This window comes from Orcinus orca, chromosome 14 (genome assembly GCF_937001465.1).
Source record: "Orcinus orca chromosome 14, mOrcOrc1.1, whole genome shotgun sequence".
Classification (NCBI taxonomy): domain Eukaryota; kingdom Metazoa; phylum Chordata; class Mammalia; order Artiodactyla; family Delphinidae; genus Orcinus; species Orcinus orca.
Window position 1 is genome coordinate 56,063,212 of NC_064572.1, and position 22,007 is coordinate 56,085,218.

Below are 22,007 nucleotides of genomic sequence, written 5' to 3' on the forward strand. Positions count from 1 at the left end.
GAAAGGGATAGCACTTATAGGAGTTCCTAGGAGGGAATGCTTAGTGCTGGCTGTAGTGGTTGAGAAATCCTTCAGGAGGAGATGATACTTGACCTGGACTTAATTCAAGAAAGCAGAGAGTTTAGGAAACATCACTCCGTGCAAGAGAACTGATGTGAGAGAAGGTGCTAAAACAGATACTGCAGCATATCTTAAGAAACAATGACTAGACCAATGTGGCTGAAGCCTATGATTAATATAGGGGAGAAGTAAAGGTTAGGGTTGGAGAAGTAGGTAAGAACCAGCTTTTAAAGAACTTGGTATTCTAGCCTAAGGAATTCAAGCTTGATTCTGTGAGCCACAATAGCTGTTGAAGGATCTTAAGCAAGGGGAATGCTGCTTCTAAAAGAGGAGTTTTATGCAAAGAGGAGTTTTAGGAAACACAATCTGGCAGCAATGTGTAGGGTAGATTGAAGAAGGAGACTAGAGGCAAAAAGAGCAGTTAGGAGAGTGAGCATTGTAGGGGTTCAGGCATAGTAAGATCTGCAATAGTAGTGGCAGAGGAAATGGAAATAAAAAGGCACAGATGCAAGAGATATTACAGTGTAAGAATGGTTAAGGTTTGTCGAATATCTGGATGTGATGAGGGAGAATAGTAGACATTATTCCATTTCATATTCTGAAGCTGAATGAGTGAGACCCAATGATACACATACTGAAATCCAGTAGAGAAAATTAATTATCCTGGAGGGGAGAAACCTTGCGTTCACTTTTAGAAGTCTTGGTTTTATGAGATGATGATGGGAACTCGGGTGGAGGTAGCTAGTAGATAGTTGGGAATGAAATTGGTGCTCAGGTAAGTAAGAAATCATAATCAAAATGGTGAGGAAAGCCATGAGCCTCTACAGAGATGACTGATAGAACTAAAGACTAACCCATGGGTAGCCATCACTCAGCGGTGGCCATCATTCAGCAGCGGCCATCATGATGATGTCTATGGTGATTAGTGAGTGATTCCCAAGGAGGAACAACTTATAGATATAATTCAGGATTTTAAGGTTCTGCTGTACCTTCCTGTATAGAAAGTTCTTCCTCCATTGCCGTCATGAAGGAGTTGGGTTTTATATTACGGAATATAGCAATTTACCTTACAGAATCTTTAAAAAAAAAAAAGTTTCAAAGAAGAGCCAGTGTTTGAGCTCTGAGTTTGTAAAAGATGTGTAGAAATCAGAAGGAAGGGAAATCTATCCCATTACACCCAGGGGATACTATGGGGTTCAGGGAACTTTAAATGGTTTAGCATACTGTTACGGAAGGGTAAGGCTAGAGAGTCAGATCATTGTATGCCAGGCTAAACAGTTGGAGCCACCATTTGAAAGCAAGGAAGCAGCAGTGAAGGATGTGAAAATGAGGACTAACCATATCAGATTTACCTTTTAGGAAAACCTGGCTGTAGCTTGCAGGATAAATTGAAGTGGGGCCCATTTCAGTAGTACAGGGAGAAATAAACAAGGCCCAAACTAAGGGGATGGCAGTAACAGTGGGGGCAGGGGTGGGGGGGTGGATTTGAAAGAGACTTGGGCAGTAGAATTGTTAGGACTTAGGGTTCAAATACATATTATTAAGTTTTATACACTTTTGTTAGAAGGTCACATAAGCTATTTGCTAGTTAAATTTGTGTAAATTTAATTAAAATTAAATTAAAGCCTAGGGAATCTATAATAACACAGGGTTTTCTCCCTTCTCGTATTGTAGTGACCTGGTGCCCCTGCACAATGCCTGTTCCTATGGTCATTATGAAGTAACTGAACTTCTGGTCAAGGTTAGTTCTTGTATACTTTTCTTATAAAATATTACTTGAAATACATAGTATATATGTCTTCTTTGTGTTTTTAGTGCTTGGTAGATATAGAAAGAGTATTTGTAATCATTACAAAAATGTGGATGATCGATAGATCAGCTTCTGACTGCTTTGAGATTTTTGAGATACAGTAAGATTTTTTATATAAAGTACCTGTCCCATTTTGTGAATATCAGAATAAAGTTTTGAAGTTTCAAAACTCTTGAAAATATCAGAAGTAATTTTTAGTGGACCATAAGTTACTAAAACCACCAGTTAGATTTTCAAGACCTGCCCAGTTGAACTTTGGGTTGGAACAGGCTTACTTGGTAAGCTTCACTTCTTCCGTTATGCTGGGCAGCTCTTGTTTAGCAAGCAGGTTCCAGGGACTGGCAAGAAACTTCTTGTTTTGCTCCCTGTTGGATGAGAATAGAAGCTATGTATTCTCTTTGAGAGTGGATTCAAGGATGTTGCCCACACCCATTTCTTTTTGTCCCCCAGTCTCTACATATGTATTTGACATTCTTTACACTTCTCTCACTCCGCTTTCATTCTGCCCTTGAAACTCTTCCTCATTCTGTCAGCAGCTGTCATGAGAAGGGAAGGAGCATTTGTTTCCAATGCCTCTCTGCTTCCTTTTGGGCATGTGCTACCACCGAATATATTTTCCCACAGAAATAACTTTACTATAATGATTAGATACTCTGAGTAGCCCATAAGCCTTTTAAAATGTATAAGGTGACTATAATATTACACATTTAACAGTAATGCTTTTGCTTATCGTAAAACTGAATCTTGAATTTAACAGAATATTTGGAATGTTAATTGTGGATGAGAGTGAAATATGAGATAGATTGCATTGGGACTTACAGGCAACTGAATGGTTTTTTCCTAAGACCTAGTGTTCACTAAATAAGAGTGGGAGGAGGTCATATATAGAGAGGACGCTAAGTGAGATGGGGGTGCAGTTACCAGAGCAGTCAAGCTCAGGAGAGTCAGGAGTTATCTAATAGTTATAAAACACTGTGTTCGTTGAGAATTAGTTTCCCATCATTGAAAGTATTAAAAGAGTAAGTAGCTGGTTTGCCTTCTGCAGAAATGCTATGGAAGGGATTTTGTGTTTGATGAGAGGTTGAGCTAGAATGACCTCTGTGGTTTATCCAAATCCAATACTTGGAAACGTCTAAAATTAAAAAGACTAACAATACCAAATATTAGCAAGGATGTGGAGCCCTAGAACTCAAAGCGTTGCTGATGGCAATACAAAAATAATACAACCACTTTAGAAAACTGTTTGGCAGTTCTACTAAAAGTAAACATACATCTTCCACAGGACCCAACAATTCCACCCCTAGGGATTTATGCAAGAGAAATCACAGCATGTATCCAACATTCATAGTTGTTGTGAATGTTCATAACAACTTATTCATAATAGTCAAAAACTAGAAACAGTCCAAATGCCCATCAACAGGATGATGGATAAGTGAATTGTGGTATATATATCTATACAGTGGAATGCTACTCAGCAATAAAAACAAACTTTTTTTTTTTTTTTTTTACTTTTATTTATTTTTGGCTGTGTTGGGTCTTCGTTACTGCGCGGGGCTTTCTCCAGTTGTGGCCAGCGGGGGCTACTCTTCATTGTGGTGTGTGGGCTGCTCATTGCGGAGGCTTGTCTTGTTACGGAGCACGGGCTCTAGGCACGTGGGCTTCAGTAGTTGTGGCACATGGGCTCTAGAGCACAGGCTCAGTAGTTGTGGCACACGGGCTCAGTTGCTCCGCGGCATGTGGGATCTTCCCGGACCAGGGCTCGAACCCGTGTCCCCTGCATTGGCAGGCGGATTCTTAACCACTGCACCACCAGCGAAGCCCCAGTAGGCGGATTCTTAACTGCTGCACCACCAGGGAGGTCCCCAATAAAAGCAAACTTGATACAACAAAATGAATGGATCTCAGAAACATTGTGTGAAAGAAGCTAGACACAAAAGTACATGCTGTGCTATTCTACGTTTATGAAATTCAGGAGCAGGTGATTCTAATACATAGTGCTAACAGTCAGAACGGGGGCAGGAATTGTCTATAAAAGGAGCATGAGGGAACATTCTGGGGTGATGAAAGCATCCTCTATCTTGAATTGGGTGATGGCCTCACAGATATATACATTTGTCAGAACTCATCAAACTGTATACTTAACTGTGCATTTTACCATATGTACATTATATCTCAGGAAAGGAAAAAATAGTTCTTGGAAAAGATGCAGGTTAAATGTAAAGCTTCATTTTTAACTATTTTTAACAATAAAATTCAATAGGCACTTGTGGGTAGGCCTGGCAACCACTGACTGTTTTTCTGCGGGGAAAAAAATTACTCTTTCTGAAGTAATTGGTTTGAAAAGTGACCTTTGGGAACATAACCTTTTTAAGCTTGCATGCTGTTAAATTACACACCACTGATAATTCTAAATTCTCTTAAAAATTGAGCGCTAAGTATATGCTTTACCCACCCTACCCCACCCCCAGCATGGTGCCTGCGTAAATGCAATGGACTTGTGGCAGTTCACTCCTCTTCATGAGGCAGCTTCCAAGAACAGAGTTGAAGTGTGTTCTCTTCTCCTAAGTTACGGCGCAGATCCAACACTGCTGAATTGTCACAATAAAAGTGCTATAGACTTGGCTCCCACGCCACAGTTAAAAGAAAGATTAGCATGTAAGTATAAAATGATGAATGTCCATTCAGCTAAGCTGTTATATCAGTAAACTAACAGTTTTTCTTTCTTGTTTGTTTTTTGGAAATTTTTGAATTATAAGGTATTTTCCTTAGCCATGGGTATCTATTATTGTTCACACTAACATATTTAATCATTTGAATGTTTTCTACTCATTTTGCTCTTAAGATGCTATGAAAAGAAAGTATATTTGTATTTGCTTTTTTCAAGTCAAGTTAAATGCTTTTTGTGTGTGTTACTCTTATAGATGGTATGCTTTTGGAAAGAAAGAATTTGAGTTTTATTCCTATCTTTGATGTGACTTTCTTATTAGCTGCTGTGAAGTTTTGAAGTGTTATTTGTAGGATTGCTGTCTTGTAAACATAGTCCCCAGATCTTACCATCTAATATTCTTTGGTATCTGGGCAATTCTGTGCTTTTCTGTCTATAACTGAAATAGATGTAGTGGTGAGAAATAGCCACGTATTTCAGATATAGTATTACTATACATAAATAGGAAACTTGTGTTAAGCTTGTATTATTCTGGAATAGTAAAATATAATGGGTGGTTTCACAAGTCTGATGAATAATAGCGAGGAATCTTGAGAAAATGCCCTCTTTCATTTGTTGATCAGTAGGTGGCTCTTAGAAATATCCCACTAGTCTAGTCCCCAGTTCTCTGATGTGTGAGCAGAACCATCTGCTGCTGCTGTAATGTTAATATGGGGACTGTGATCACCTTTTCTTTTATTTCTTCACTGAGAAAAGTTCTGTGCTTTGGAAAATTCTCAGAACTCTCTGGTCTGGGAATATATAGCAATAATCCTTATATCAGACCAAAATAGACCTTGAATAGGCCATGTTGTATACACATGGGAATGAATTGGGTCATAACTGAGGGGAGCTGGCATACCACTGTCCCCCTTTCCAAGGGTTATATTTGGAGACTATCTTTAGAGCTTCATTCTGGCTACTTGGTAGATAATTTTGAAAATAAGTTCAAGAAAAATACTACGTCTGGCAAGCCCCATAAATTTGATAATTCTCATGCAGATTTAAATGCTTTTTCTTTATCTAGATGAATTTAAAGGTCACTCGTTGCTTCAAGCTGCACGGGAAGCTGATGTTACACGAATCAAAAAACATCTCTCTCTGGAAATGGTGAATTTTAAGCATCCTCAAACACATGAAACAGCATTGGTAATGTTTCAGATTTAAGTTTTTAAAATGAAATAACCAAAAACATGCTAAGTTAATCATAATGTCTTCTTTTGGTGATGGAGGATGACTAACATAATGTCCTACTTTTAATAATAGTATTGTTTTAAAAATATGTGCTTTTTAAGAATTAATGCCTGTAGGTATATAAAGAAAAAATTTCAAACAATACAGAGAAATAGACAACCACATCTGCTCAAAATGCAGTACTGTTGTTCATTTGCACATCCTTCCAGACAAAAATTTTATTCACATACTGGCATGTATTATATGTGACTTTTCTATTATCATAAATCATATATATCATTTGCTTTTTTTAATTATAAAGAGCATAAATGTTTATGATTGAAAATTTGGAACCCACTGAAAAAGAAAATAATCTTGCCATCAAGATAAAAGCCACTTGATTTTCCTTTTGGTATTATTATTTTTTCAGAATTAGATCTAAAGTCTGTATATATCCCCTTTATACTGTGTGAGTAAAGTATCTGTGTGAGTAGAGGCAGCTTCCCTGATAGAGGTAATGTCAGCTCTGTGGTGCTGTAACAAAGTAGATGAGAATTGGGCAGTCTATGGAAAAGCAGTAAGAAAAGAATGGAAGCTAGTAGAGGTAAGTGGTGGAAGATAGGAAAGGGAATGTTGTGATCAAAGGCTACCTTAGAAGTAGAAATTTAAAGGAACAAAGCTGTATGAGTTGCAGAATGTGCTTTCGGTGAGGGAAGATGACACTAAGTAAATTAATGTCTTTAGGGGAAGATTTAACTTGTAATAGCCTTACTTACCTAATATCTTTTATGGTTAATTTTCTTCCTTATGCCATGATATAAACTTTGAAGTTTTATGTAGAAACCTATCTATAAAACATTGTAGAACTTTTTGCTACTTTAAAAAAAAAATCCGTGTTAAAAAAAAATAGCAAAGTTGCAGACTAATAAGAAATACCACTGCAAAATTTAAATCATAACAGTATCAAGATGGTAGAGGGAAACTTGGAAAAACTGACTTGGAAAATCTTCCAGTCTGAAAAGTTAATTCTACATGTTGTTTTCCTCTGAGTATTCTACCATTAAACGACTCATTTTTTTTATTAACCTTAAAATACAGGGAATTAACTGTTGGTAGATAGTTGTGTTGCAGAGGCATTGTCTTCCAGGTTTCCAGAGATTACAGGCCCTGTCTGTAACAGGATGGGGCAGAAGAGTAAGGGTGCAATTTGAAATGGATGAACTCAAGAATTCTTGGTTATAAACTATTTTCCATTCTTTGTGCCATCCTGATAGATGTCCTGGGATGATGATTCAAAACATACCAAAAGAGCTGTGTTCACCAATTAGAAATGATTTTATTGAGGGCAAAGGAATGATTTTGGTGACAGCAACAACATCAAAGAATGAATCTGAAGCAAAGTCATGAAGATCAGATAAGCTTTATAATTAGCAATAGGTTAAAATCAGACACATTTCATATGTACTATGTTTAGATGTGTGCGCAAGTTAGCTTGACAGTTATCCAGAACTTTTATTCCATGAAATCTCAGGTTTCAGTTTTAACTTAACTTTCATGCATTAATTTAGTCGTTCACTCATTCTGACATTTATTGAACACCTGTTGTGTATGGGTATAATCCTGGATGGTGGAGAGATGAAGATCTGGGACATGACCATGAGATACTTATTGGGTTTATAACTGGCAAATCCCTATCTCCTATCTCCTTTTCTCCTTGATACATCATAGACATAGATCCTGCAGCCTCCAACTCAGAGTATATAATTTTCTACCACTGATTTTACCAAACAAGTAATTCAGAGTCCTTATCCTGCTGGAGCAACTCATTGAGGAAGATGTAAATACCACCCAGTTTGTTGGCTATTCCATCAATGTTTTTCTAAGCAGAATCCAGAGCTGACAAGTGCTGTGTTATTTCTTCATGTAAAGAAATCCCAACCTTTGGGGTGTTTTATTAACCTTTAAAAAATAACATAAACACCATGCTCTTTGGGAACAGTTTTGAAAGGACTGTTGGTCACAATTTAAGTTTTTCATTACAGCAGTAGTAGCTTTTTCAGAGATATAGGACAACTATGAAGCTTAATCAAAATATTTAATAACGTATCACTTGCTAAATAGGGGTTTCAGGCCTTGTCAGAATTTGGTAATCATTGCACATTCTATCCAAAGGAAAGTCTTTGAAGAGCAAAGTTAAGTCAAAAATGAAACAAAGACATGAAATAACTTCTTAATTGTTCGTGATTGGAAACACGAAAGTTCTTAAAAATCAGTTGTGTATAGTCCTTGATTAATGCTGCAATTTAAATTATCTAGCATTGTGCTGCCGCATCTCCATATCCCAAAAGAAAGCAAATATGTGAACTGTTGCTAAGAAAAGGAGCAAACATCAATGAAAAGACTAAAGAGTAAGTATGCTTTTAATAATTAAAAATTATTGACACTTTTATTTTTGGAAAATACATTCATTGTCCGGCTGACTTTTTCTCTTTAAGATTCTTGACTCCTCTACACGTTGCATCTGAGAAAGCTCATAACGATGTTGTCGAAGTAGTGGTGAAACATGAAGCAAAGGTATACTTCATTTTTGGTAATCTTTGGTAATCCAGTGAGTTGTTTTCTATTTAGCAGGTGAAATGCCTGACTTCCCAAGCTATTTACTCTTTCATAGGTATTTTTCCCTCAGATTAGTTCTGCAGATACTTTTTCTATATCTTTCTGCTAGAAAGTCTGTGGATTTACTCAAGAAACATTATTCCTATATATCCTTCCTTCTCCCTTCCTTTTAACCACACCCCACTGGTCAAGTTATCCTTCTTTTTCTAACAATACACTCTTAAGAATATCCCCAGCCAGACATATTTATTATGACCTATCATCTTTTCTGGGATTCTCTTCTGTTATCTTCTGTTGCTTGGTTACCATGATAACTCCTGTTATTTACCCCAACCACAGTCTCTCTTACCCTCTGTTATTTCATAACTAAGCCAGAGATCATGGAACAGAAGGAAATAAATTAAGTAACTTGAATAAAAACATAGCTCCTCATATTGCGAAGTTCTGTAGTTGGCATTTGTACACAAAGCATTTTTTTAAAATCAATCACAAAAGTCATTCATTCCAGAGCATTCAATAGAGAAATGTATTCTAAAATGTGGCATGTAAGATGGTTTTAGGGAATATCCCAAATGAACATTTTTATAAGAGTTATAATTTTTATTAAGAGAATTTTTGTTTCCTATTTGTAGAAACGGTATACTTAAGTTTAAAAGTCAAGGTGATTTCACTATGTTGGACACCTGAAGCTTATATAATATATGTCAACTATACCTCAAAAAAAAGTCAAGTGGATTTAAAGAAAACAAAGCATTTTATTCATGGAACAATCAGGTTTTCATCAAGGCTAAAAGTCATTATTTCTTACCCAGGAACTTAAAAAAAATTACTCAGTAAACAATACACATAGCATCTCAGATTGGAAGAGATAACAGTCACCTAATTCAACAGTTTTCAGTTTATAGCCCTCGATTGTTGCTTTCTTCAAACAAAATCTGTGGTAGAAATTCATTATATAATAGAATTGAGCTGCTGTGATGAAGGGAGAAGAAAGAAATAGAGATCCCTTTACCCCTTGGGGACCGCTGAGGCTCTTCTCTAAATGAACTTTGCAGAATGATTTTCTAATCTGTCCTTCCTTGGGTTTCCACTCAAGGAACCACTTAGAATTCTACAGTTTCTTTTTATGTTGACTCTCAGTGTCCTAATTTCTCTTTTATTTGGGGGAATTCTTGATAATGTATAATCTCAATCTTTCCTATTGTAAAGTATTGAAAAAATAAAGTTTATTTCTGCTTGACTGCTTGGCATATCTCATTTGTCTGTCCTATAACTTTTCGTTGATTGCACTTTTTTTTACATGTGGTGCGTTACTTGAGGAATATCTGGTTGCATATTAAATTTGAGTTGTGAAGCTCAGTGAAACAATCTTGTCTAGGGTGACCAACCATCCAGGTTTGTCCCAAGACTAAGGGATTTAACACAGGACTTTTAGTGCTAAAACCGGAAAAGTCCCAGGCAAACCAGGATGAGTTCGTCACCCTAACCCTAACACAGAGTGGCACCCAAATAAAGTTTTCAAGTGGATATATAGTTCACATTGCAGTGAGTTTTGGTACATGAATAAACAGATTAATTGCTCTGGGCATTTTAAGTTGATTTTTCTGATTCTGTAAGCATGGAGACTAGCTCTTTATAGGATACTTTTAGATTCATTGCGAAAGTCTTACTATGTAATCCTGTTCAGGTCTTCTCCGATTCCATGAATATGAATTGGACAGTGTCTCAAAACACTAGTGGTCACATGATTGATTACTGAGGAATTTGATTTCTCAGTTAGGTTTCGAAGAATTATTTTCCTGGGCGGGGAGGTGGGGATGAGATAGGAGGAGTCTTACAGGTGATTTTTTTTTTTTAATTATGAAAAATTTCAAAAATACAACCAAGCTGAAAGAATTTTAGAGTATAACTATATACTTACCACCTAAATTCTACCGCTAGCATTTCACCGTATTATTTTCTTACATATCCATCAATTTCTCTCTCTATCCATCAATGTCTTATTTTTTGACACACTTCAGAGTAATTCACAAGTTACTACACACTTCTCCCTAAATTCTTTTAATAGGCATCAGCTAGAGGTCAATATTTGTTTACAGTCTCTGTTTGGATGTGAAATTTACATGCAATGAAATGTACAAATCTTAAATGTACATTTACTGAATTTTGCCTAATGCATACACCTGTGTAACCAAAACTCTTGAAGATAGAGAACATTATCTCATGGCAGAGGCAGTGTCCCATCCAAGGCAGTCTCCATGCCTAGAGGCAACAATCATTTTGATTTTTTCTAACATAGATTAGATTTGCCTGTTCTGGGCCTTCATGGGATCGTACAATATATACTCTTTCATGTAAGACTTTTTCCACTTAGGATAATGTTTTGGAGATTGAACCATGTATCAATAGCTTGTTCTTTTTATTGCTGAGAAGTATTCCATTGTGTGAATATACCATAGTGTCCTTGTCCATACAGATTATATTTTACACGATAAATAAGATAGAAGATTAAGGCAATAGAAATAAGTATTTTAATGCTAATTTAGTCTCTGGCTTTGTTACCGACTGTTATCTTGGGGTTAGTCTCTCGACGTTTCTGCACCTCAGAGATCCATAAAAGTACATGCATTAGACTTTCTTAGGCAGTGTCTCACTCTAAATGTGGTGAATCTATTGAGTACTTCAATGCTAAACAACTGTTATTCGATATTTTTAATCAAAAATTGGACCTTCATGAATTGGTGAATTTATACTCTAGATTTGAGCAAAAATACTTTCTTTGGCACTGGATAATGGGCTTCATAAGAGATTAATTGAGATTTTTTAATTAGTAACAAGTGCTGGATACATGAGTAGATCATTTTAAATTTTGTACCGCAGGCTGATTTCACCTTTTTCTGATTGTTAAGGTTAATGCTCTGGATAATCTCGGTCAGACTTCTCTGCACAGAGCTGCGCATTGTGGTCATCTACAAACCTGTCGCCTGCTCCTAAGCTATGGGTGTGATCCTAACATTATATCCCTTCAGGGCTTTACTGCCTTACAGATGGGAAATGAAAACGTGCAGCAACTTCTTCAAGGTACTGAATACTTCCATGAAATTATTATTGTTTAAATTAACCTTTAAGTTTTTTTCACATATCATGTAGGAGTTGGTAGTGAAAAGAAAATTTTTCAGAATTGTTGGCTGTTATTTCTTCTTAATCAACTCATTGTACTCAATGCCCAAATGTTGCAATTCTTTTATGAGTTTGTTCCAGTAGCATTTGCTGCCCAGCTTCTGTGAGTATATAGCTGTCTCTTAAGTTTTTATCTAGAAAGGTTTTAAAATTGAGACACGACAGTTGCTATTTCTTTTTAAAGAAAGGAAAACTGAAAAGGGTGGATGAAGTCTCTTAGAAGAGCAACCATAGTGATAAATAGTACTCTAAAGACTGGCCCTGCCTCTTCACTCTTTTTTAGATCCTTCATATAAAGCATATAGAATTTGTACAAGGTAACCAACTGTTTGACTTACATGTAACTGTTGAATGGACTGATACTTATTACATTTTAAAATCAAATCAATTTAGATCAGATAGCTACACATTTGGCATAGGTTAAACATTTCAGCCTAGAAATCTGGTCCCATAAATTTTAGTGTCTTTGCCTATATCTCTGTATTTTACTAGAATTTAATGGAGTGTCTTTGACATCTCAAAGCTCAAATGAGAAGAAATGTAACAGATCAAGCCTTTTGTACCTTTTGTAGTCACCTTTGATGATCCTTGCTGGAAACTACATTTTGAGAAAAACACTGCTCGAATAGATGAAGGCAGATTAATAAGATCTCCTGTGAACTTCTAAAATTGTGAACTAACTACAAGACTGCTCTCAAAATTGCCTTTACTTCCCTGTATACCATGCATTTGTTTCAGTGTCAGTTTTGGGGGTAATAACATTAGTCCTATTTAGCTACCTAGTGATGGACATTTACAGTCTTCCTAGTTTTATACTAAGTGCTATTACTTACCTTTCCAACCAGTTTCTTAGAGTCAGTTATCAAAGTGGAATTTCCAAGTCAAGGTTAACATAATTGTTAAATCATTTCTAGAAAAACTGTTATGTACCATTTTACATTCCTACCAGTAGTTTGTGACAGGACCTGTTTTCCTTGTCAGCCCCAGGTGTTATGATTCTTAATCATTTCCTTGGGTGAATGTGTGTCTATGTGCGTGTATGTGAATTGCAGAAGTAATAGACTCTTTTTAAAATGCAAATTATAGAAATATTGACAGTGTAACTCCCCATTTGCTCTTTGCCCACTAATGGATGAAAAAAAAAAGCCCAGTATTTCATTATTTTAATTTGCATTTCTTAGATTTATGTTGCAGTACTTTTTCCATTTTGTTCTTTGCCTATGATTTTGTTTAATGCTGTGTTATTGCCTGACAGATATTTTTCCAAATTAGTTTTGTTTCTGCCTTTGATATACTGCTTTAAGATGCTTTTCTGCTCCAAGACAAAAAATATTCACCTATATTTTCTTTTAGTATTTTTAAGGTTTAATTTTTTTATACTTAGCATCTTTAATCCATCTGAAGTTTATTTGCTCTGAGAACAAGGTACATGTTTTCTTCCTTTCCTATGAGATTTTAAATGAGCTATAAATCATAGAGTTTCAGACCTGAACATAACTTCAGATGTTTCTAGTCCAACTTCTCTCTTTTTAGAACTGGAAAAATCAGAGGCCCAGAAAGTTCAAGTGACTTGCTCCAATTCAGGTAGCTAGTCGATGGCAGAACCATGGTTAGATATCTAGCTGTTGCTCTCCTCTAATTTTTTTTTTTTTTTTTTTTTTGCGGTACGCGGGCCTCTCACTGTTGTGGCCTCTCCCGTTGTGGAGCACAGGCTCCGGACGTGCAGGCTCAGCGGCCATGGCTCACAGGCCCAGCCACTCTGTGGCATGTGAGATCTTCCCGGACCGGGGCACGAACCCGTGTCCCCTGCATCAGCAGGCGGACTCTCGACCACTGCGCCACCAGGGAAGCCCTGCTCTCCTAATTTAATACTTTACCCCCAGTCAACTGACTTGGTTATAGAGCAAGCCATCTTTCATTACAGTATGTTCCTTTATATTGCTTAAATCTCATTTTATAGTTATTATTCACATCTACATACATTTGACATATGTAATGTTTCAGAAGTTTTTACTGCTTTTCGCCTACTACCATGGAGATTCCCTACATAATTATCACCAAACTATAAAAAGAACTTTACTCTCAGATAAGATGCCTTCCTTAAAACTTGGTCCCACCTTCCAAATGGGAGTTAATCACTCTTTACTTCTCTTTCTTTTTAGAGGGTATCCCATTAGGTAATTCAGAGGCAGACAGACAATTGCTGGAGGCTGCAAAGGCTGGAGATGTAGAAACTGTAAAAGTAAGACATAATCTTATAGTTTTGTTAACTTTGTGTTTTTATTTTGACAGTGTTTAATGAATCTATACTGTAAGAATGAAAAATCTAGTTATTTATATGCGCATTGTTTTAAAAGGTAAATAATGCTAATCTAGTTCTGCTCTGCAGATGAGGATCATTGGGTAATGAAAGAAACTTTTTAGTTTCACATGCATCTCAATAAATACATCATAGTCACAAATTTAAATTTGACTATTTTAAATTAAATAGTCACAAATTTAAATTTGTGACTGTGTTTATGGGAATGCATTTTGTTTAAAGAACCTATTCATTTGTCCCTTTAAAAGAATAAGGTATATGAAATTATTGTCCATTATTATTTACATATGACACATAAAACAGGAAAGGAAGAAAACTAAATGTATCCCTCTGTCTATATGTTTTTTCTGGTTTCTTCATTTCGTTGCCCTCTCTACCTCTGTGAGGACCCAGTGTTTAAATATAGTAATAATATAGTGTCACCACCTTTCAGAGACACTGTCTCCTAATAATCTTCAATTTATCTGGACTGAAATACTTTTTTTCTTTCTCAGAAGAGCCAACTTGAGCCCGTCTATGGCCCCCATCTCCTATAACAGTCTTCCCTAGAATAACCTTTTCTCAAATTTTGCTTTTACTGTAGAATCATATGTAACGTCTCAATGCCTATACCAGATATTTCTGTTACCTACAGAAACTGTATATCCAGCTAACTAACTCAGAACATTAAAATTTTGAAAGAGCAAGACTGCTTTTCAGGTCAACTAATATAAATTAAAATTAACTCGGCATGTTTCATGATTAAATAATTCTTTTTTCTTTTTTTTAACAATCTTTTATTTTATTTTTTATTTTTGGCTGCATTGGGTCTTCATTGCTGCGCGCAGACTTTCTCTAGTTGCAGCGAGCGGGGGCTACTCTTTGTTGCGGTGCACGGGCTTCTCATTGCGTGTTGGCTTCTCTTGTTGCAGAGCACGGACTCTAGGCGCTCGGGCTTCAGTAGTTGTGGCACGCGGGCTCAGTAGTTGTGGCTCGCGGGCTCTAGAGCGCAGGCTCAGTAGTTGTGGCACACGGGCTTAGTTGCTCCGCGGCATGTGGGATCTTCCCAGACCAGGGATCGAACCCATGTCCCCTGCATTGGCAGGCAAATTCTTAATCACTGCACCACCAGGGAAGCCCAGATAATTCTTTAGTAATGCAATAATGTTAATTTTAATTTCCAAAGCTGGGGGGGGGGGGAGAAGCCCGGTTGTGCCCTCCCTCCCCACCAACACCTCCCCCACAGACTTTCAAAACAGTGCTAGGTCCTATTTGAGGGGGCATTGATAGGTAATAAGAAATTTTATAAAAAGCTAAAATTATTGATTTGATTCATGGCAGAAGTCTCTATTTCAACCAATTTCACTATATTTCTATATGGTGTTGTTAATCCTGAACAGACCCACCCCACAAAGTCAGTTTTACATTTCCTGAGAACAAAATATGAACGTTGGCCTCATCAGAACTTGAGCTCTGAGGACATTTATTCACTGTCCTTTTAAATAAAGAGATTTCTGGAAGTTGATTTAAAAGTCCATGTGATCTTTTCCTATTGCTTTATGTGTGTAGGTAGTACAGTCATCTCCAAATAATTTAAGGGTTTCTTTTTAATAATTTCATTTTTTGAAAAATGCTATTATGCAATTTTATTGTTTGACTTGTTTCATAGTTACTTTCTCATGCCCTTAATTAGAAGGTTAACATGATATTGAATGGGGGATTTTGTTTCTCTTACTGACTAATGACTTGTGGAAAAACAAATCACTTGAGTTAAGGGTAGTGAGCTGAGTTTTTTCCTGGAGGAGTGGTAAGTTGGGCAGGTGGAGTTAGGGTCAACTAGCTGATTTTTTTGTGTGGGGTGGAGGTGGTGATAAAAAATTGTAATGCTCATCTACTTACATATGTTAAAGAGCATAAAACTACATTCAGTCCATCTAATATTAAAGACCAGGCTTTGTTCTCATAGAGATAGAAGAAGCCTAGAGGAAGAAATAGATGAAGAGAGGATGAGATTGGGGGCAGGAATTGGACTTAGAGAATAACAGAATGCCATTGAATTGAGGAAGACCTTTCTCTATCCCTGTGATAGTCATTAGGCTGTCTTCCCTTACCTCTGCTTTTAAAGTCACTTAGAGGAGGGACTTCCCTGCTGGCGCAGTGGTTAAGAATCCACCTGCCAATGCAGGGGACACAAGTTCGAGCCCTGGTCCAGGAAGATCCCACATGCCGCGGAGCAGTGAAGCCTGCGTACCACAACTACTGAAGCCCACGTGCCGAGACCCCATGCTCTGCAGCAAGAGAATCCACCGCAATAAGAAGTCCGTGCACTGCAATGAAGAGTAGCCCCTGCTCACCACAACTAGAGAAGGCCCATGCGCAGCAATGAAAACCCAACACAGCCAAATAAATAAATTTAATTAATGAATTAATTAAAAAAATAATAAAGTCACTTAGAGGAAATTTATCTCCAACAACCTTTCTATTCCTTGTATATCTCTGGACAGGTGGCTTGGTATGAATCACTGGGACATATTACCCAGTGAACACTTAATTATGTGCTTGGTTGTGTTTGTTTACTGGTGAGCTATCAGGCTACATACTTTTTGGACAGCTTACTATTAGAAAACTTGTCTGAGTGGACAAAATTAAACTTGAGAGCTAGGGAGTTAGAGTGGTCAGTGGTAACTACCAAACCTAGCAGCACTTGACACGTGTTAAAAATACTCATTCCTAGAGCCTGGCTTCAGACCCATGAAACACTGTTTCTCAGTGGTGGGACATCTTGTTTGGGAAGCACTGAAGAGCTTTATCAGACCTGTTACTAAACCTGTTGAGATAAATCCACTGATAGCTGGCTCCTTTGGTTTATTAGGCTTAAAGTTATCCCTGCTTTTAGGGTAGGGTAGTTTTAAAAGGGGGGGGAGGGAAGGGTTTTTACTAATATTCTTTACTAAAATACTCTTGACTTTTTTTGAACACCATGATTTATTATCTATGTTGCTTTCCTTCCCCAAATGTTCATACTTTTCATGCAAAATACTGTTGAGTATTTTGAGTGTTACTCTGACAGCCTTTCTCAGCTAGACTTCCTCATCTGAACCAACAAAACACAAAAAAATTCTTTGAGTGACTTTTTTTTAATTCTCCCAAGGATGGTACCTAACCAATAGCATTCTATTAGTTAATTCATTCCATATAGTACAGTATAATTCTCTAAGTGTAATTCCTCAACTGCCAGCATCAGCATCACCTGCGAGCTTGTTAGAAATGCAACTTCTCAGGCCCCATCTCAGACATACTGGATTAGGAAATCTGGAGGTTGCACCCACTGCACATGAAAATTTAAGAACTGTTCTAGAACAGTACTTCTCAAACGTTAATGTGCTTACAGATCACCTAGAGATCGTGTCAGAGTGCAGATTCTGATTCAGTAGGTGGGAGTCTGAGAATCTGAGTTTTTAACAAGTTCCCAGGTGATGCCATCATGCTTCCATGATCCAGTGTATCTCTACATACATTTTTCACAAAATGAAAGCTATGATTGCTTTCAGGTACTTGCATTACCTTTATGCATATAGCAGTAATGGTAATAATAAAATTTACCTACTAGCTTTAGCAAAGGTAGATGATTTTAGATAAGAGGACCAGAGGGATTCTCAATAAATGACAAGATGAAATAAGAATAAATAGCAAAGAGTTTCTGAAAATACTGATATGATGAAACAAGAAAATAAATCAGACATTTGAAATTTCTACTAAATGAATGAAAACAAGTCAGAATATGTAGCATCATGTGTATGAGAATACTGATAAGATGAGACAAGAAAATAAATCAGACATTTGAAATTTCTACTAAATGAATGAAAAGAAGTCGGAATATGTAACATCATGTGTATACTGTGTTGTGTCCTATAGAAATTGTGTACTGTTCAGAGTGTCAACTGCAGAGACATTGAAGGGCGTCAGTCTACGCCACTCCATTTTGCAGCTGGCTATAATCGGGTGTCTGTGGTGGAATATCTGCTGCAACACGGAGCTGATGTGCACGCTAAAGATAAAGGGCAAGTACCAACAATTGCCATGGCCTCCCTGTTCCTTTATCTGAGCTTTTTAGGAAAATCTGAAAACATTTTTATGATAGATGGTAGTTCTTTTATTTTCAGAGAAGTCTGCTTCCTAACTGGCTTAAATAAAGCTTCTTAATTTCAGTTAAGATTTTATGATGAGTAGCATTTATATAAAGACTTAGTTGCATAATGCCTTTTATAATGGCCAAGGAGACTACAACAATAGTGTGATGCTGATTTTCAATGTGGTAAATTTTTCAGTTTGCATTGAGGATACTTGAATTCTTCCAGTTTATCTTAAAATTATTTTTCTTTAAAAATATGTAATTCTTGGGACAAAGTGAGAGAGTGGCATGGACATATATACACTACCAAATGTAAAACTGATAGCTAGTGGGAAGCAGCCGCATAGCACAGGGAGATCAGCTCCGTGCTTTGTGACCACCTAGAGGGGTGGGATAGGGAGGGTGGGAGGGAAGGAGACGCAAGAGGGAAGAGATATGGGGATATATATATATGTATAACTGATTCACTTTGTTATAAAGCAGAAACTAACACACCATTGTAAAGCAATTATACTCCAATAAAGATGTAAAATAAAAAAGGCAAGAAAAAAAAAGTATATATATATAATTCTTGGGAATTCCCTGGCAGTTGAGTGGTTAGGACTCAGTGCTCTCACTGCTGTGGCCCCAGGTTTGACCCCTGGTCAGGGAACTAAAATCCCATAAGCTGCGCTGCATGGCTATAGAATAGAATAGAATATTCTTAATTCTAGATGTTGCAAAATAGATGTTTGTTGTGTTCTCTGCAATTTTAAATATTTTTAAAATGACCTCTCTGCCCACCCCCGCGCCCCAAAGTAATTCCATTTCTGCTTTCAATAAATTTAGGTTCTATAAATTTAAATCAGTAAAATTTCTTATGCAGGTCAAGAAATTTATCAGCTGTATGTAATTATTTAAATTAAATATATCTTTGTGTTGTGTTGCTTATTTAACTTTTCAGAGGCCTTGTACCTTTGCACAATGCATGTTCTTATGGACATTATGAAGTTGCAGAACTTCTTGTTAAGCATGGAGCAGTAGTTAATGTAGCAGACTTATGGAAATTTACACCTTTACATGAAGCTGCAGCAAAAGGAAAATATGAAATTTGCAAACTTCTGCTCCAGGTATATTTAAGTACTTATGGACAGGGTATATTATGTAGAATATGTTTATGATATTTCTAATAATTCTAATATAAACTTAAACTAGTTAGGGGGTATAAAGCAAAAATCTAATTCTGTGCCTAGATTTCAGAATAAATGTCATGAACAGTATAAGCCAGGTTTATCTAGTACTAATGAAATTGATAGTACTTGTTTATCTATACTGGTACCAGTGTAGATATTTTACAGTAAAAACAAGAGTATAGTTAAATTTATACAAACATTGAAATATGTTTGTGAAAACTAAAAATAGCATATGTGAAAGGTAATTTTTAGTGAAATACTACCTTGTTTTGAATGTAGTTTAAAATTTTGACTATATTATTGCATTGTTAAAGTCCAGTAGTATTTAAGTGCCTCTGTATTTTTTATTGTAATTTTTTATTTATTAAATTAAGCATTATTAACAGTCATGTTAACCTTTAAGGTATAGTCTCTGTATAAAATAGTTTTCTTTAGCTCAGTGCTTTGTGACCACCTAGAGGGGTGGGATAGGGAGGGTGGGAGGGAGATGCAAGAGGGAGGAGATATGGGGATATATGTACAGCTGATTTACTTTGTTATAAAGCAGAAACTAACACACCATTGTAAAGCAATTATACTCCAATAAAGATGTTTAAAAAAAAAAGTTTTCTTTGGTATCATTACATTGAATATTTTCTCATTGACCAAGGGCAAACTTAAGGTAATTCCTCCTTTTCTGTTTTTCACATGCCCAGCATGGTGCAGACCCTACAAAGAAAAATAGAGATGGAAATACTCCCTTGGATCTTGTTAAAGATGGAGATACAGATATTCAAGATCTACTTAGGGGAGATGCAGCTTTGTTGGATGCTGCCAAGAAGGGTTGTTTAGCCAGAGTAAAGAAGTTGTCTTCACCAGATAATGTGAATTGCCGTGATACCCAAGGCCGACATTCAACACCTTTACATTTAGCAGGTAAGTGAATGAAGTGTCACAGATTGAGGCTGGTGACATCTAAGATTCGTTTTACCTGAGTAAAATATTTCCTGTAAGTAAATTTGAAAGAATACAACAATTATACTCTAGTGTATTTGTACAGGGCCATGTTCACTTTAGCGCTAGCATGTTACATTCATTAAGAACAATCGAAAGAGGCTCTGCCAGTCACCATGTGCTTTGGATCCTTTATTCCAGGTCATCATATTGCTTGAAACATCTTTGGTGAGTGTGTTTTGGCTACAGAAACTTTAAAAATAGGCCTGCTGAGCTGGCCGTCCTCATGGAACGCTGAATCTTTCCATTCTTCTGATGATAGCTGTTAAGCATAAGCAGAAAAAATCTTTAAAGACTTCCAGAAGTTACATAAACTTCTTGTTACTTGTCATATTAGTTTGTAAGGCCTGCCTTAACAAATTACCACAGACTAGGTGGCTTAAACAACAGAAATGTTTTTTCTCAGTTCTGGAAATGTTCGCAGGATTGGTTTCTTCTGAGGCCTCGCTCCTTGGCTTGCAGATGGCCACCTTCTCTCTGGGGCTTCACATGGCCTTTTCTCTGTGTATGTGCATCACTGGTGTCTCTATGTCCTAATCTCCTCCTCTTATAAGGACAACAGTCGCATTAAATTAGGGTTGACCCTAACGGCCTTGTTTTAACTTAATTATCTCTTAAAAGGCCTTCTCTCCAAATACAGTCACATTCTACGGTACTAGTGGTTAGGGCTTCAACACAGGATATTTGGGGAATACAGTTGAGTACAAAACATTTGTTCTAAGTTTTCACTCATAAAATTGGCGCTGTGTATCTTTGTCTTCACTGCATGTAATGCAGCATTGTGATTTCAGCACAGCTTTTTGAGCTGCATTGAAGATGCTAGGGGCACTTCCCTGGCGGTCCAGTGGTTAAGACTCCATGCTTCCACTGCAGGAGGCACGGGTTCAATCTCTGGTCAGGGAACTAAGACCCTGCATGCCACTTGGCCAAAAAAAAATTTTTAAATAAAAACAATAGGGCTTCCCTGGTGGCGCAGTGGTTGAGAGTCCGCCTGCCGATGCAGGAGACATGGGTTCGTGCCCCGGTGCGGGAAGATCCCACATGCCACGGAGCGGCTGGGCCCGTGAGCCATGGCCGCTGAGCCTGCGCATCCGGAGCCTGTGCTCCGCAACAGGAGAGGCCACAACAGTGAGAGGCCCGTGTACCGCAAAAATAAATAAATAAATAAAAATAAAAAATAAATAAAAACAGTAAAGTTACAAATGCATATTTCTTTTAAAAAAAAGATGCTAGGGAATGGGCCATTAAAATCACTGAGCTACAACTAATACTTGTAGTGGAGTTGCATCATAGGCACATTTGACTCATACAAGTTTTATCTAAATACACGTGGTTTGAAAAGAGAAAAAGAATGCAGGTGTTTCTGCCACTTTGTGTAATGTAGGAGGTGTAAGTTTACTCTTCGCTCAGTTCCTTTCAGTCTCACAGTGTGAGCAACTATGTTCCTAGGTTTTTGTTGTTTTGGGGGGGTTTTTTGTTGTGTTTTTTGGCCACGCCTTGTGCAGCATGTAGGATCTTAGTTCCCCAACCAGGTGTGTTGAACCCGGGCCCCTTGCAACCACTGTACTGCCAGGGAAGTCCCTTAAGAGATAATTTTAGTGTATGTGGTTTTTACCTTTAAATTATGGCCCCATGTAAGTTGGAACCCCACTGGCAAAGGAAAAGAATTACTCCATCTATGTGTCTTTTAGAGCATTAAAAGTGCACTAAAAGTGATAAACCACAAATGCTAACAAAGCGAGGTAAAGCTTTTCTTCTTCCACTGGCAATCAGGAGTTTCTAGTCCATGGAAGACGAAATGTGGCCTGACCTCTGATTTGAATTGTGCTGTGCATAATTGCGTATATCAGCTTTGTATCTTTATGGTA

The 22,007-nt window shown here is 37.1% G+C and overlaps 1 protein-coding gene across 3 annotated transcripts in view; it reads left to right on the forward strand.

Annotated features, from left to right (window-relative positions):
- The window catches only part of TNKS2 (tankyrase 2), a 68,129-nt gene that overhangs the window by 18,853 nt on the left and 27,269 nt on the right, over positions 1-22,007 (forward strand). For all 3 annotated transcript variants that reach the window (XM_004279392.2, XM_049696508.1, XM_049696507.1), the window contains exons 7-16: positions 1,735-1,801; positions 4,339-4,525; positions 5,602-5,723; positions 8,064-8,155; positions 8,243-8,321; positions 11,273-11,444; positions 13,706-13,785; positions 17,758-17,903; positions 18,918-19,083; positions 19,842-20,061. In XM_004279392.2, the coding sequence (XP_004279440.1) occupies positions 1,735-1,801; positions 4,339-4,525; positions 5,602-5,723; positions 8,064-8,155; positions 8,243-8,321; positions 11,273-11,444; positions 13,706-13,785; positions 17,758-17,903; positions 18,918-19,083; positions 19,842-20,061 (1,331 nt within the window). The remainder of the gene's footprint in view (positions 1-1,734; positions 1,802-4,338; positions 4,526-5,601; positions 5,724-8,063; positions 8,156-8,242; positions 8,322-11,272; positions 11,445-13,705; positions 13,786-17,757; positions 17,904-18,917; positions 19,084-19,841; positions 20,062-22,007) is intronic.